Raw genomic sequence first — 14,052 nt, forward strand, 5'->3', positions numbered from 1 at the left:
GAGTTTGGGTCTCATAATTTAACAGACATACTTTACCTTCATGGATTCTGCAGTTAAGATGAGCTGAGGCAGTTCTGCACTAGTGCTGCAAAAACTGAAGTAGAAAGGTTCCAGAGGGGTGTGTTCATTTCAAGTGGAATTACACCATCTCATGCTGATTGAAATCTCATCCATGAAGGAGATGGTAATATAGACATCAACATAGAGAGTGTTAATGGAAAGATACCTTCTATTCAATGGCTAGAGTGGTATTTGAAGAACAGTTTGCAGAGTCCAGCATCACAAGGAATATCATTGATGCATGGGATACAAAAGTCACTTACTCTTCCTAGGCAATCAGAGACTCTTATTCAATGTGCAATGTTTGAAAAACCTAGAAAACGTCCAGAACTGACTCACGATAAAAAAGTACTTAGAAAATAAACTCCTGTCACATATAAATGAACAATGTCTGAGAACTCTTCTGGAGTCTCATAAGACTATTACTTCATAATACCAATACCAAATTGCATTGATACTGTTCACACTCATGTGATTCCATTTTGGTCCGGTTTCAACCACAAGCTTGGAACAAAGAAGAGCATCTGCACAGCAATTGCATATGTGCCTTTTGTGGATGAAGAACAAATCGAGTGATTTGTGAGAGGTGCACTTGATTCTGATGGTACACATAGCTTATTTAGGCTAGTCAAGAAATCTGTCATCAAAACATTTGCAGACATGGCCAAGAAGACCAAATTTAAGTCTTACATGGGAGAGACAATCACAGCAGCTATCAGTCCAGCAATTGTTTTCCGCAGAGTTCTGTCCTTAGCAAGATGAAGAGATGATGTTTCAATGGCAACTGCTCTTAGTCACCCTATAGGACCTGTGCCTGTGCTCTTCTTCCATGCTGATGGCACAATGAGAACAGACAAAGATGAATTAGGGCATCAACTGGAGGCTGAAGCTAAAAGAATCAATGAGCTAAGAGAATGCAACTAGGGGTATGTTTACACAGCAAAGAAAAACCTGTGGCTGGCCTATCCACAGGGCTCTAGTGCCCTGGCTCCAGAAAGAGCCTGAAGTCTAAACAGCAATGAAACAGCCCCATAACCTGAGCCCTGCGAGCCTGAGTTGGCTGGCACAGGCCAATTGTGAGTTTTTCTTTGCGGTGTAGACATACCCAAAGAAACTACAGTGTACACCAAAGATGCCAAGCCTGTCATACAAATAATGGCTGGAGACAAATTCCACACATTCAATGTATTGACTGCTGAGTACTTGAGGCAGGTCCTAAAAGGATTTGACAAAGCTAATTCTGTAATCAAAGTCTTTGACTTCTGACAACTGTAACCCTTTTAAAATTGCAGAAAGACAGAAACAGACAAGATAAGGTTGGATACAAGAAAATACCAGGTAATTGGTGGATGCCCTTTGCCTCAATGGAAAAAGTTTCTAAGCATGGCATCCAAGAAGCACTCATTTGTAAAATTCCCCTATGAATATATGATTCAAAATGCACCTGCGAATATAAGAACACACTCAACACAAAACTCCTTCTTGCTGGAGGCTTTTACAATGGTGAATCAGCAAAGTCCATCACCAGTGGGGTGTTGAAGAAGTCCAAGATCTGTACAGTACTCAAGAGGAAGCGGACACATAGATGCTTCTGCATGCTCTATGTGTTAATACGGCTTTTGGGCCGCTCAGAGTCAAAGGAACCAGAGTAATTAGGCCAGTTGTTTTGGTCCTTGCTGTTCACTACTTTTAAAAAATGGTATACATAGGTAACATGTGGATTGAAAGAGGCACCATAATCAGCACAACTGACGTGTCGCTTCATACCTGTGCATGCAGTTTGTGACACACTTGTTCCTGACTTCTGTAATATACTTCCTTCTGTATTAACAAGATTAATTAACTCTGTGTCATCCCTAGTTGATATTGGTAAAAAATCTGTGTTTAATGTTGTCAGAACATAGGGAACTTACTGCTTCAGAGACCTTGCCAAATTGGGAGAGAGTGACAGACAAGCTGCAATTTCTGCAGCAAGGAAGTTGGTAGCAGTGCTGTATCACCAGAGTGAGAAAGAAAAGGACATTCACAGAAACCTGAATAATTTGTGCCTCAATCTAGCCATCAAAAAGGACAAGTCACTGGCCAAACTCCCACCCTGTGAGGACAGTTTTGAAGAGCACGTCAAAAGAGCATCTTGGCAAATGAAGATCTGGATGTCGTTGCACTGATATTGGATCACCAGTACAACACAGCTGGAAAAATGTGGATGACAAATTACTTCCTGTATTCTTCAAGGGCCAAAGGCTTCTGAGCTCCTACCAGACCTTATTTGTGCCTGCACCAGTAGGGATGACAATCAACTGTTCTATAGTCAGAACAATCTTCCCTGCACAGAACTGTGTACAGGCCAAGGCAATAGAGACTGTGGTAACCCAGGCACTTTCGATGGAGATCATAATGATGAACAAGATAATGACAGTGATGTTGACTAGAAATGTCACCAACATTATTGCATTTCAGGGATACTTGTTCAAATTCATTATTCGATTTTGTTTCACCATTTAGAGATTGTTGGGATGCTTTCAGGTCACAAAGAAATACAATTTTATGTCTTGAAATAACACAGAAACGAATACAAATATTTAAAAGTGTTCATTTTAATGTGTTGATGGTGTCATTGTTTATCCCCGTTTCTATGACAATGGCACCACTTGATACTTCACATCATACCTCATCTTAAAGTAAACATAATAAGCTTCCATATGATGTATTATGTGCATGTGTGCAGAGAGGGTACATTAATCAACAAATCCATGATACCTGCCGGTTCTCTGATTTCAAATAGGACTACATAAAAGCACATTAATGAACAGTTAATGCACATCAGCAGGTCCACATAGACATCTGCAGCAAGCTAGTGTGAGTAGATTCACACCCCAACTTACCACGAGCTAAATGTTCATGCAGAGAAGCTCTAAAAAAGATGATTTAGAAAGTGGTGGAACTTCCTTATGCCCTTTTCAGTTTTCTGCTGCCATAACGTCGTCTACTATAGATAATGAACAGGCTGCATATATGATTTATATGTTTATTAGTCCAAGAGATTGCATACAAAGCATATATAATCTGATAATTATTCTGGCCATTGACAAGAGCCTAGAGTAGCATCATGAATTATGGAAACACTTGATGATTCATCCAAGCTCAAGCTTTAATGAGAAACAGTAAGAGCAAGTAAGATTAACAAGTTTCAAGTTAGACATAATGGGCTAGATCCTCAGCTGGTCTACATGGACTTCAATGGAACTGCACCCATTTACACCAGCTGAAAATTTGGCCTCAGGGCTCAATTTTATCCCTAAAGGCAGCGCAAAGTTGTGATATAGTCATTAAAGCCCCTGTTCAGCAAAGCAGTTAAGCACGTGCTTAGCTTTAAGTACGTGCTTAAGTCCCATTGTTCCAAATCTCTTGCAGGATTTCCCAAAACATGCAGATTTCCTGGTGATTGATTTCTTCAGCTTCTTATTATCCCTACATAGTATACTCCCGTTTGTCCAAATCCCTATTATCCGATCCTCTGCATTATCTGATTCCCTTCCTTGCCCCCCATGTTTCTCAAACTGATAGAGCAGTGACCCCTGGGTAGAAATGCAAGGAGGACGAAAAGCCCCCGGCCATGTGGGAGACCACCCTGCTGCAGAATGGCTCCTGCAGCAGCGCAAGGAACCCTCTGCAGCCTTGTTGTTATGGGAATGAGTGAGCAGAGCTGTGATAATGGTGCTGCAGAGGGCTTCCTGCACACAGGGATCATGACACATAATCCTTGCAGGTGCAAGAAATGTTGCGATCCTGGTGGGGCAGAACATAGTCCCATGCTGCCACTGAAATGTCCCTTTTAGATGTTGTTTGCTTTCATCCTTTGAGATGCAGCCCCAGATATTAATAGCGCTACCACTGTGATTTACACTTCGATTTGTGTACATAGCCAAATATTGTTCACCCACATTTTAAATAATCCAACACTCTTGGGATGCAAAAACTTCAAAGCTGGACTTATCTGTGAGCAATATATAATTCCACGTTTCATTCTTCCATTTCCTAAACTTTCTTGTCCACAAACTCTTCGTTGTCTGACCATACTCTTTTAAACACAGGTCTGTTGGCAACTAGTGTACAATTTTCTATTTTATAATTTTGTTGGCCAGACTTGTACACACCAACTTCTTGGTACTCTCTGCTAGATTATTTGCCAGTTGTCTGCTTAAATGGTATCCTTCTCACACAGAAGTTATTCTTAAATACTAAATATCAGGCCCTAAACATTTGCTTCCTCCCAGGACCAGCTTTGGGCCTGATCCAAAAGCCCATTAAAGTCAATGGGAGTCTTTTCATGGACTTATCATTTAACATTTATATTGGGGTAGCCCCAAGAGGCCATCCAGATTGGGGCCTCAATGTGCTTGGTGCTGTACAAACATTCAGTAAAATGACAGTGCCTTCCCCCAAAAAACCTACAATCTAAAAGCTTCATTGGACTTCGGCTCAGACCCTTTGTTGGTAATAAATGCAGCTTCTCTTCTTTCTTAAATATCTTGCTGTCATCACTTGGCAAAATTCAGTGGAGGGTGAGAATCTCTTTCTCACTAATACTGATACTCTTATTCACAATGATAGTCACCTTATTCCACCAGTAGTCCCAGTGAATCAATAGGTCAGCTTGTGAAGTAAGGTACTAATTAACATGAATAAGGGTATCAGAATCTGGTCACAAGCTGTTCACCTGTTTTAGTACTATCAGATATCTTGATCTTTTCTTTTAAGATCTATCTCATTTGTAGCATGCAACAAAATCCCTCTTAGTGATATGCATCTTCTCTTTGTGAAGAGCGTAATTCTATGTAGCAAGCCAGGTGGTCCCTGAGATGCATGTGCACAACTCCCATTGATGTTTTCACTTACTTTAGTTGTCAACTAGTGTAAATACAAATTTAACTCATCTATCAGTGCAATGTATCTGCATGTCTTTGTTTGTCTATGCCTTTATGCATTAGTTTTAAACTGCTATTTCTCCCAGGGCAATCACTTCATTGTCATTTGGATGTCATGCAAACTTTTGCTCAAAGCCAAGAAAATAATTGAGGGCAGGGCTGTGAAGAACAATCCTATCTCTCCTGAAGAGGCCCCAGTATCTGTAATCCCTTATCCTATCCCCAGATTTCATCCATTTTTGCCTCTTGTCATCCTTCACTACCGTTCTTTTCCTTGTCATCAATCTCTGTCCTCTAGTTCTTTTCCACCAGCCTATAGACACACCAGAGTTCACCTACATCCTTGAAAATACCCTCCTGCAGACTCTTCTATTTCTGCTTCTGCTTCCAAGATTTTGATGGCTGACCATACGGTTTACTCCTGCTGACAGATTTTCTCTGCTCCAACTCTATTATTGATCCCTTCCAGTCCTTTCTACTTCCCTGGAAAGTCACAGAGGCAACTTGATCTCTCTGCTGCCTTTGAGACTATCAGTCAAACCCTCATCCTGCACTTTCTCCTTTCCCTAGGTTTTGGCAAATCTTTAGCCTTCAACATCTCCTATGGCTCTTAATCCTGCCCTTAACTCCCCATTGGTTTCTGTTGGGGCTCTGTCCTCTCTTCTTCCTTGGCAACTTCATCCACACTCACAGCATTACCTATTGCCTCTCTATCCTCATCTCTCCCCTTTTGTCCAGTCTATCTATCTTCTATCCAGTTCCTCATACGCCTCCTCTTTGATGTCCCAGCACCATCTAAAACTCATTGGGCCAAATTCACTGGGGTCATGGTGGTGTAAAGGACAGAGATTATGCTCTCATTTAAATGTAGATTAAACTCTACAGAAATCAATGGATTTATTCTGCATTTATAGGTGTAATTCAGAGCCGAATTCGGCCTCATGCATAATTTAGTTAAACAAACAAAACAAAACAGAATAAACAAATCAGGTATAAGCAGTAATGGAACATAATTACTGGGGGTGCATAATTAAGTGTAATTTATATGCCCTATGTGCAGAAGGAGGTGAGGATAGGAGGAATAGCAACTAATAGGAAGGTGTAAGGCAAAGTAGTTGTGAGGGTTGCCATATCATACATCACCTATTACCTGTTTTCCTTTCTCCCCGCCCCCCTTCAGTCACATCGATATGTAAGTTACACTCTTTGTCCACATTCACTGAAAGACAAATCTATCTGAGTTACACCCTATAAAGAGGTGCCATATTCCACTTTAGAGAATTCCTTCTGTTCATCAGTGTGTGGCTCAACAGGCCTGCCGGGAAGCTGGGGCTGGCATTGAATGTTGTAGACTCTGAGAATAACTGTGTTCATTGAAACAGATGGCGTATAAGAAACAGAGGACAAGAGATGAAAATGGTATTGAACAGTTAAAAAAAAAAAGTTTAAGGAATTTACTAAAAATCTGTTCAATCAGAATGATGTTAATCATGTTTGACTTTGCTCCAAATCTGTTTTTCAAACTCTGCGGTATTTGATCACATAACCATACTCACCTGTCCAAACACCTCCTCATTCACTGTGAAAGTGAGATCCAGGATATCAGTGATGTTGTTATCCTTCATCCACTGCAAGCTCTGATGAAACTCCTCATCCAGGTACTCCAAGTCACTTAAATCACACGGCCTAATTGTGCAGCAAGACAGAGAAATGACGAGGAAGATATAACCTCATGGGTATCAGGATGATGGTTTATGGCTTAGAACATATACTGTGTTTTCTTATGACAAAGCTCTGACCATACAGCTGATGCTCTCTTGACTTTATACATACACCTTCTGGTAAAACAGCAAACTCAAATTGCTTGGACTACAGAATATTAAATATCAGTAAAAGAAAATGAAGTGCATTTTAAAATTTTATTAAAAGAGACTTCATTGCAAATTCTGATTTTTTTGCTTAACCAACCATTTCAGCTAAACATTCCTCTTAGTTATCATCTGTTGATATATATCAGTTCATTCAACTGAATCTTGGTATATTTTATGTGGCTTTTCTTACCACATCAGATTGATTAAAGAGCAATAGACCATCCATTAAAATATCAAAACATATAAATGAGCATTAAAACTAATACATAACTTGGCCTCTCCAGGCTCTCATTGTGTGAGACACCGAGCAAAACCCACAAGAAACCTGTAATGCTTTATATCCATATTAACATTTCTGAACATAATTAACAAGTGCTTGGGCTGAAAAAAAATCCCAACAATGGAGCTTGAGCAAATATGGTTTCTCCAGTGACATGCAAGATAAGTCATTTTGTCTAAAGAAAAGAATTATTTCTTGATTGACTGTCCCATTAAATATGATTTTCAGTTACCCATATCCCATTTAGATGGGTTTGACTGCATTTTCCCAATATTCAAATTTAGGAACATGGACCAATATTTCCACTGGGTGCTTAACCCCCGTGCTTTTTAACCCTTTAATTGATACTATTAATATTAAAGTAGGGCAAGTTTTGGGGGAAAATAAAGGAAATTATTAAGTCTTCTTCCCATCTACCCTAAAAACAAACAGTGGTAGGAACTTGAAAACTAAGGTCCTAGTCCTGCAATCAGCTCCACAAGGGTTTGTTTCTGCAGAGATCATGGCAGGATCGAGGCTCAAGTCTCTGCTTGCTTGCATTCATATACTTACAACCTCAGTAGTGCTTTGTAGAACGGCCTTGTGAAGAAAGCATCAAGAAGGTACTGATGAATGAGAGCAAGGCCAAGGATACGACCACTGAACCTGAACCTAGGATACAAATAACACACAGTAAACGATGTGTAACTCAGGACATACCAATGTCGGAGCTTATGTATATATTGGTTGTTGCTTGTTTGTGTCTGCTACCCTCAATTACTTTAGTTTATTCATCTTTTTGGTCTCCTTCTGAGAGCTGCCCATTACTGCACCTTAAACTATGTGACTGAGTGAAGAGGCTTCTTTTGATGTGTATAGTGCAGTACCCACACTACTGGGTGGGTTGGGCAGTTAGTATATTGCACATCAGCTGCTCTCAAATCCTAAACTAACAACCACTTGCCACGTTCAGCCCCTGTGATCTTTAGCAGGATATTGTACTATAGATCAGTGGTGTCAAATACCTGGACTTTGGGCTGTATTCAACCAGCCAAAGATGTTCATCTGCCTACCCATCAGAACAGATTAAGGTCCCCCCAGAAAGCACACTTTTATTGAAAAAACAGTTGTGTTTCTAGCCCTTATGGTTGCAGTGAAAACGTTCCAGACATGAACGGAGTGTCAGTGATGCAAAACCAACACAGAGCTGTCTTCCTGAGTCTGCAGACAGACTGAAACAACAGCTTTAGGAGATGTTAACAGCCCCATTTATCTTAATAAGGTGTCAACTTTTAGGCATAACAGTGCCACTTTAAGAGAGAGATTTCCAAATAATTCACGTGCACAATTATTGCAATTCTGTACACAAATCAGGCAATTATATGTGCAAATGACGATCAACAGAAATAGCGGTGATCTTAAAAATGTCCTGAATCCCTTTGTCCCACTGAGTTATGCTGAGTGTAACATTAACTTCACTAACTAAATGTTTAGTTATTATATAAGGGCCACATTCTTCCCTTGATCTTTGAGTAAGCCTCTCACTGTTACCAGCAGAAGATCTGCTGTGACTCAGTAGGATAGCATATCTGTAGTATATCTTAACTCTGTAGACCCGGACCACAGACTATAATTAAAAATGTAATTCAGACCTCTGCCACAATCCACTGTAAATGGAAATACTCTACTACAGTTTGGGTAAATGTCATGTGCAGTGTATTAGGTTTTTGAGGAATCAAGTAATTGCAGTAAATATTTCTGTGGTACATCTGTAATGGACAAATATCACAATACTCTTTTATTTCTATATTGATCACATTAACTTCAGCACTTAAATGCTGATATTCCCCCCAGTGTTTCTTTTGTATTGATACTTATGCTAATATCTTTTATCAATCACTTACTGTGTTTAAAATATCCCTCCTTTCAGCAATTGGAACTATTTCCCCACTTCGAATGAATCAATCCACTACCACATAATCCATTTCCAAATGGTACAATATAACCTCGCTCCAGGACATTCAACACACTTTCTTCATATTTCCAATAAAAAAAGATGCATTTTGCCAAGAGTTTAGGGATAAATTTTCAAAAGCATGGCGTGGAGGCAAAAATCCATTGGTGCATGCAAGCCAGTTGGTGGTTACACAGACACATAGCTATGTGTGTGCCCAACATCTGGGTCAAATCACACCACCCTACACCTGGCATGGAGGAGTCCACCACACATAGCTCTCTGTTCTTCCACAAGGTCAGGGGAAGAGTTGGGTGCCTGAACACACTACCTCCCCATCCCAAACCTTGCTGAGTACATTCTGTGCAATCTGGAGTCTGTGTGTCAAGAAGATGAGCTGGAGTTGGAGTGGGCTGGAGGGACTACCGTTGTCCCCCTAACCCTGGTTCCATAAAACATACATGTAAAGGTTAATATAATACCAGGAGATGCATTACCTTTTTCACAATGGTTGTAGATGTGGTGAATTAGTATATCTCATATCTGACCTACCCACATCCCCTTCAGGGCCAGCACCACACATTATTTGGTCTGGGCTGGCATTCTGCCCGTCTCCTGGAGGGGAGGTTGGTAATAATCTGTGAGCTGCAACCTCTTTCCCAACATATTTTCTACCTCTAGAAGCCTCCACCAAGCTCTGTGCCTGTAGAAACCAGACTAGACCAGATTAGGCTGAATTTAGACCAACATATACTGATCATAACACTATGTGGAAATTAACAATGGCTACGCTAAGGCAATGTCTACACTACATAACCTATGTTGGCACAACGTTGTTGGTATAGTTATGCCAGAGTATCCCCCTAGCATAGCTGCAGATTATGCCAACAGAAGAATTCTTCTGTCAGTGTAGCAACACCACGTCCCTGAAGGATGTTAGCAACAGAAGCATTCTTCCATAGATATAACTGTGTCTGCATTGCGGGTTTTGTCAGCATAGCTGTGTTGGTCAGAGGTGTGTTTTTTCAGTCTTTTAAGTGTATACTGACCATGATTAATATTATGATTTAAGTCCCTAAGATAGTCTACATCCCAGCTTTCTACAAATTGTTCAGGATTCCCATATCTAGTTTAAACAGATGCAATAATGTGGCAGCGATACATCTCTCTTTAGGCTAACTAGATTATAAATAAAATGAAATGACATTTGACAATAAACGGAAATGACACCCCTGAAGCCGTAAAACACACATGCCCTTATGAAAAAAAGTAATACTATTTTAGTGTACTTTAAATGGTTTGCTTTTTAATCTGGGAACTCTTTTGCACTGTGAAAATGTTGGTGGTCTTACATGAACCAGAGGACAGAGATAAACATTAGTGTGCATGACACTGAAGTCCACTGGGCATTATGTTAGAATGGCCTGGGAGACACGAAACCTGAGTTTTAGTAATTGATTTGCTGTGTGATCTTGGCCAAATCATTTTCCTTCTTTGTGCCAGTTTCCCACCTGTAAAATGGGGATCATAAAACTTATCCACCTTTGTAAAGTGCTTTTAAGAACCTCAAGTCATTTTACATCAACCAGACAACAACTGCCAGGTAGTAAAAACGTTTGTTCACCACTAACCTGAGTCAGACTTTAATCAGTGACCTAGAGGTGAAAGGCTGTAATTGTTTTGGATAGTTCAATAACTATCCTTGGAAACTGGTGATGAATTTCATGCCTGTCAGAACAATCTACTTATAAAAATCACAGTTACTTTTTGTATATGCCTTGTATTATGGTGTATGATGATAATCTGCTGCATCTCTACTCTTTACTAGGTAACCTTCCACCCATTCCAGCTTTAGAACCTTGTTTCTGGAGGGAAAAATGTATGACTGATTTCACACCGGGAGATTTTATTTAAAAAAAGAATCTCCTTATCAGTCCAAAAGAAAAAGAAAAACAAATCTTAAACATGAGTACTCGAAGCCTAAGATGCTTTGAATTGACTGACATCCTAGTAAAGTTTTACAGCACCAAAAGAAAAAAAAAGAAAAGAAAAAAGAAACATATCAAAAGCAAGAAACCATTCCTTCCACTCCAGGGAAAAGCACACAGATCCCTTTTGCACATGAATGATATATATGCCTTGCTGTAATAAAAGCAGCAATGGATATATGTTCAGTCAACTCTCATGGGATAGAACAAGTCAAATGGGGCACAGAATGTTATGTTGTGATCCCAGTTAGCATTTACATCTCTACAGGAGCTGCCTGTGTGTCCCCTGCTGCCAAAAGTAGGCGCATATGGCATACAGCTAACTATTAACAGAAGCGTCATTATATGATCCTTACAGCTGTTTCCATACCAGCAACAAAAGGCAGCTGTTGGGAACGTTTAGAACCTGTTTCACTTCACTTGTGCTCCAGTGCAATGTTTCCAGCAAAAAGTCATTAAAGAGGGGAGCTGACACAATGAAAGCACCGTGGATGCCAGACAACCAAAGATGGGGAAAAAATGCCTGAAGTGTTGACTCTAATCCGTCAGTTTCATATCGCCGTTGGGATTGACTGTCAGGTCCACTTGTCCCAAATGATGCAATTCATTTTTTTACTTTGTCCTTCATAATTTTTGAAAATGAAAGTTCAAAATACAATCTGCATAAAGTACTTCATTGCCAGACAGCTCACACTACACCCTCTCAGGTGAGCATAGATGCGGACTAATTTTTGGTGGGAACTGTTTGGAATCATCTGAAACTGAAGGTAAAATATCAAAGGAAGCACTAGCTAGTTTGAGACTCTGAGTCTGCTAAGAAATTGTTGAAACATGGTTCTGGCTTTAGGCTGAAGGATTAAGGGCATGGTATAGTTTAGTGAGAGATCGCCTTCAGAGAAAACAAGGCTTATTTACAGAATAAACAGTGTTGAGGTAAAGCTTGACTGGAAGGCAAGTACCTTTCTTAAGCTGACTTATGTGTATTGAGTTTTATGAGCGAGTGTAAATTGCTTGTTAGAGGTAAGGATTTGTTTTAGCAAGAGAGGTGGATTGAGCAAGTGGGGGGAGAATGGCATGGTTATGTGAGGACCAATTCTACCCATTTCTTTCAACACCTGCTCTCCCTCCTCCCACTAGACAATGACTGAATCTGAGTAACATACCAGTAGCAGAGAAGGCAAATGGAGGAGGAAAGAGGGAGGGTAGTTAATGAACAGGAAATAGCGGGAGGAGGGAGAGAATTAATGAGCAGGAGAGCTGCTCTGGTTTGAATGTCTATTGACACCCTTCGTCCACTCAAAAAGGACATTGTGCACACCTGCCTTCTTGCTTCCAGTAATGCTACTCTTTGACCGGTTTGCAGGAGTTTCCTACAAATTCCTACGCCAGCCTGCTAACTCCCTCTCCTGTGGGTGCCATTTATGTACCTGCCTTACAAAATAAAAGGTGTATTCTCCTCTCAATACTTGTTTCATAATGTCTATGTAGTATTGGGGGAATTACTGCAAGTATGTGTATACCGAGAATGTTAAATCCCTATGTAGTAGGGACTAAACACGGCAGTTTCCTCCTAATGCAGGTGAGTCATAGGAAATTTAATTTGATGGAATCCTTATTAAATGGCAGCAGAATAATGCTGGACTGATGATAACCCTTTGCTTTAAGGCTTTGTTTTAACTGACCACATTAGCAAAAATCTAGATGGTACATTTTCCTAGAATCACTGCTTGGATCAAGATGCAGAATTGTATGCTGGCACTTTTGGTTTTCCACAGTCAAAATCTATGTATCCCAGGACTGTCACTATGTGCATGATTGTGAAGCCTAGAATGTCTGTTGAATCAGTGTGAAGAGATGGAAACTGGTGCAAGCATGGCTGAAAGCTCTTTTTTTTCAGAATACCACCAGGTTGAATCATCACTCAGATTTGCTATCAGTTATCAGCTAATTTTTAAGTTTTTAACCATTTTGACTTTACAAATTAGTGTGCTAAGGTATGTAAGGTATGTATCTATGCCATGCCCAGAATCCTAGATCATTGTGATTTCAGAGGAAACTCAACCAATCACTACCCTTACTCTACAGCTCATTTGCATGCAAACAATTTCATTGGTTTGTATGAAGGAGATTGCACAGATGGTGGATTACTTGGCCCAACTGCCACACCTGTGCAACAGCATAGGTTTTCAGCTACTAGTTAAAGGTAAGGGTGGAGTCATTTGATCTTTCCGTAAGGCATGTTTTGACCATCTTGCCTTACAGGTTTTAACTCACCTGGCAACTGTGGTTATGCAAATACATCAAAACTGATGAGCAACTGGTGCTACATATTAAAGTCTTGCAATCCTCATCTCACACAGGTGGTTGCATGAAGTTATGTTTACCTTCTTGATACACTGGGCTGGTGAGAATTTCATAGAAGGGCTTAAATTAGAGCCGATGATAACATGGTTCATGCTTTATTCCCAATGGTCTTATCTTTTTATACTGCTGCTGAAGAACCTGTTTTCCTCCGTAAAGCCAATTTAGAACTTCTTGTGTGTTTATTTGTACAGATTCAATTTAGGCTTCATCTAAAAGAAGCTGAACAAAGACGGTTGCACTCGAACAGAGACCACAAGAAGTACAGGCCATCTGTTGTGAAGTTTAGACAGTTGTAGTGTGAGAGAAGGCTACTCAGCAGAAATATCCAGCTAGAAACTTAAAGGTATTATTATTTTCATAACAGTGGGGCAACAATATCTGGAAATGGGAATGCTGGAAATAAAGAGATACAGTAGTGTAGCAGCTCCTGTGATTTTTATCATAAGTCTTACAATATTTAGTGTTTTTTACTTGAAGTCCAGCACCTGGACAGAGACAAGTGAAAATCTCAGCTTTCATTTGTTTAAAAAAAACTTGCTAGCCCTCAAGGGGCTGGCGAAAAGTGACCCATATGCACCCATATGACTCACATAGCAGAAAGGAAATGAAAAGAACAGAAAATGTATCA

At 40.1% G+C, this 14,052-nt stretch overlaps 1 protein-coding gene across 1 annotated transcript in view; it reads right to left on the reverse strand.

The window, feature by feature from the left end:
- HECW1 (HECT, C2 and WW domain containing E3 ubiquitin protein ligase 1) overlaps positions 1-14,052 on the reverse strand; it is a 350,139-nt gene that overhangs the window by 18,807 nt on the left and 317,280 nt on the right. Inside the window, exons 24-25 of the mRNA XM_067550377.1 lie at positions 7,692-7,790; positions 6,545-6,674 (exon numbers count right to left, since the gene is read on the reverse strand). Coding sequence (XP_067406478.1) covers positions 6,545-6,674; positions 7,692-7,790 — 229 coding nt within the window. The remainder of the gene's footprint in view (positions 1-6,544; positions 6,675-7,691; positions 7,791-14,052) is intronic.

This window comes from Emydura macquarii, unplaced genomic scaffold (genome assembly GCF_026122565.2).
Source record: "Emydura macquarii macquarii isolate MOO-44397 ecotype Brisbane River unplaced genomic scaffold, CSIRO-AGI_Emac_v2 contig_1263, whole genome shotgun sequence".
NCBI lineage: Eukaryota > Metazoa > Chordata > Testudines > Chelidae > Emydura > Emydura macquarii.